This window comes from Myotis brandtii, unplaced genomic scaffold, assembly GCF_000412655.1.
Source record: "Myotis brandtii unplaced genomic scaffold, ASM41265v1 scaffold434, whole genome shotgun sequence".
Lineage (NCBI taxonomy): Eukaryota > Metazoa > Chordata > Mammalia > Chiroptera > Vespertilionidae > Myotis > Myotis brandtii.
The window spans coordinates 817,330-819,741 of NW_005366599.1; the positions used below are offsets into that span (position 1 = coordinate 817,330).

General features: G+C 57.8%; 1 protein-coding gene across 1 annotated transcript in view; it reads left to right on the top strand.

Annotated features, from left to right (window-relative positions):
• Window positions 1-2,412, top strand: part of CCDC27 (coiled-coil domain containing 27) — a 19,311-nt gene that overhangs the window by 3,019 nt on the left and 13,880 nt on the right. Inside the window, exon 4 of the mRNA XM_014546188.1 lies at window positions 142-299. Within this exon, the coding sequence (XP_014401674.1) occupies window positions 142-299 (158 nt within the window). The remainder of the gene's footprint in view (window positions 1-141; window positions 300-2,412) is intronic.

Sequence of the window (2,412 nt, forward strand, 5' to 3'; positions counted from 1 at the left end):
CCCCCACGGGGTGGGGTTGGGGCGGGGACAGCAGCCCTGGCCCTGGAGGCCTGGGGAGCCCAACTGGGCCAGGAAGGGTTTCTCAGGGGTCGCGAAAGGGCGGCACCGCTGGGGAAGAGCCCAACGCCCGCCTCCCCACAGGGCCCCTGCTGCCCGTTAGCCAGAGCGCCGGGGAGCTCGAGTACCTTCGGAAGAAGAGCGAGTCCCAGCAGCTGAGCCCGGCCGCCAGCAGCCCGGCGCTGGACCAGAGCCACCTGAGGAAGCGGGTGCCCTGGTACATCTCGGTCATCCACGAGAAGGTACCGCCCGCGAGCAGCTGGCCTGGGTGCCGCCCAGCTCCGTGCCCCTGTCACCAGTGGCTCCGCAGGATAGCTCCGCTCCTGCCGGAGGCTGCTCCGCCCGCGCCCCAGGCTCCCTTCTAGAATCTGTCAGCTGCACGCGCAGGTCCCCAGACGTGGTCCCGCCGACCCCAGTTCCCTCCTTTGGCATCTGGGACTCAGAGGCTCCCCGCATGGGCTGGCCCCTGCGCATCCTCAGCCCAGAGGGTGGCTCAGAGCCTCGCCCTCACCAACTTGCAGGCAGCGTGCCCCTCGCCTGGCGGCACAACCTCGGCCCAGTCCTTCCGCTCGGAGAAGATGCCTCAGAAACCGCTGGGGGCGCAGCGTCGGCCTGCGCCCAGCTCCCCGCGGAGTCGTTATTTCCCACTCGACTCGGAGGGAGGCTGGCCAGGGCCTTGTCTGTCTCGTAATTCCTTCGTTTGAATTTGGTGGCAGAGTTCATCTGATCTCATAATCAGAGGCAGGATGCGTTCTCCTCTTTCCTTTTTCCGTTCTCTGAAAGAGTTTGCGTAAGACTGGAGTCATTTCTCTGAGAAATTCTGGAGTTCGTCACTGAGAACGTCTGTGTGGAGATCTGACAGGGTGGGTGTCAGGAGTGTCGACCCATGAACCAAAGAGGCCACAGGTTTGATCCCCAGTAGGGGGCATGCACGCGGCAGCTGATACACGATTCTCTCTCATCATCGATGTTTCTATCTCTCACTCCCTCTCCCTCCTTCTCTCTCTCAAATCAATAAATAAAACGTGTTTTAAAACAAGGAATTCAATTCCTCTTAGGATGTTCAGATTTCCTTTTCCCCTGGCTTCAGGTTGGGTGAGCTATGGTTTTCTAGGGATGTGCCCATTTCCTGGCAATTTTCAAATGTGTTCACCTGACCCCTGCGTCATAGTCTCTCGTTCTCCTCCCCACGCAGGCGGGAGATTGCGGGGGAGCGGCCTCTGTCGTTACTGACACCGCGGACCCAGGCCCGCTCTCTCCTCCTCTTCGTCGGTCCTGTCAGAGTTTAACCGTCTTTTCTTAGAATCCGCTTCTGTTTGGTTTTTTAAGGTGGTGATGCGTTGATGATGGTCATGGCCACGAGCTACAGGAAGTGCTGGGTAGTGGGCGGGTCCACAGGGGGGCCTGACCGGGTCTGTTGGCGGGGGCCCAGGAGGACTCACTTTACACGGATTCCCTAACTTCTGCCTCTACATTTCAGGAGAGCTCTCACCACTTAGAAAGCGTTGCTACCCCTTGACCAAGCCATCCCACTCTGGGGAAGTAGCCCGAGGATATAATTACATGGAGTCGCACAGATACAGTGAAAGGATGTTCTTCTCAGTGTGGTTATTCATTCCAACTGGGGAAGGACATGACCAGCACATGCGTGTGAGCTGGCCCGGGAAGGGCTGCAGGCTTGGCTCTCTCTAGGAGCCCCATCGGACTTCTTGGGGTCTCCTCCTCTCATCTCTGCCTTCCTCTGAGCTGTCACAGGTGAGTCTGCCTCTTCTGGAGGCAAGACAGCCACGTGCAGCAATCCACGCGTGTGTGCAAACTCAGCGGCCCCGGTGGAAGGAGCACCTCCTTCCTGTATCAGTGTCTGATGTGGGACACACGTGCGTGTCTAAGTCACCCTGTTGTAGAGACCGGAGGAGAACCAGGCAACGCTGTAGAGAAATGGAGGGACGCAGTTTATTATGCCAGCGGACTCAGGGGAATCATTTCCCAAGTCTGAGCAAAGCAACATGCAGGCAGCTTCTCCTTTATATCTTTCTGGTGTCTTTGTCCCCCAGATATGGATTATGCTTCCGGTCCTTTCGCGGGCTTTGCAAAGAAGGCCCCAGGTGCTGGGGGTCTTGAGACCATATCTAATGGTCTGGCCTGGCACCAGCGCGAATAACCACCCCCCCTCTGGGGCTGTGCACTGTTCATAGTTTATGGCCTCTGTATTTAGGTACCAGGTCTTGCAAGACCAGTTTCTGGGAAAGAGGCAGTGGCTTAATTATAGGTTATCAAGAATGTACTAGGGACTTGCTGGCACAGATTCAGATTGCTTGCCCCCCCCCCCCCCCCCCACCACATCACACTGTATAT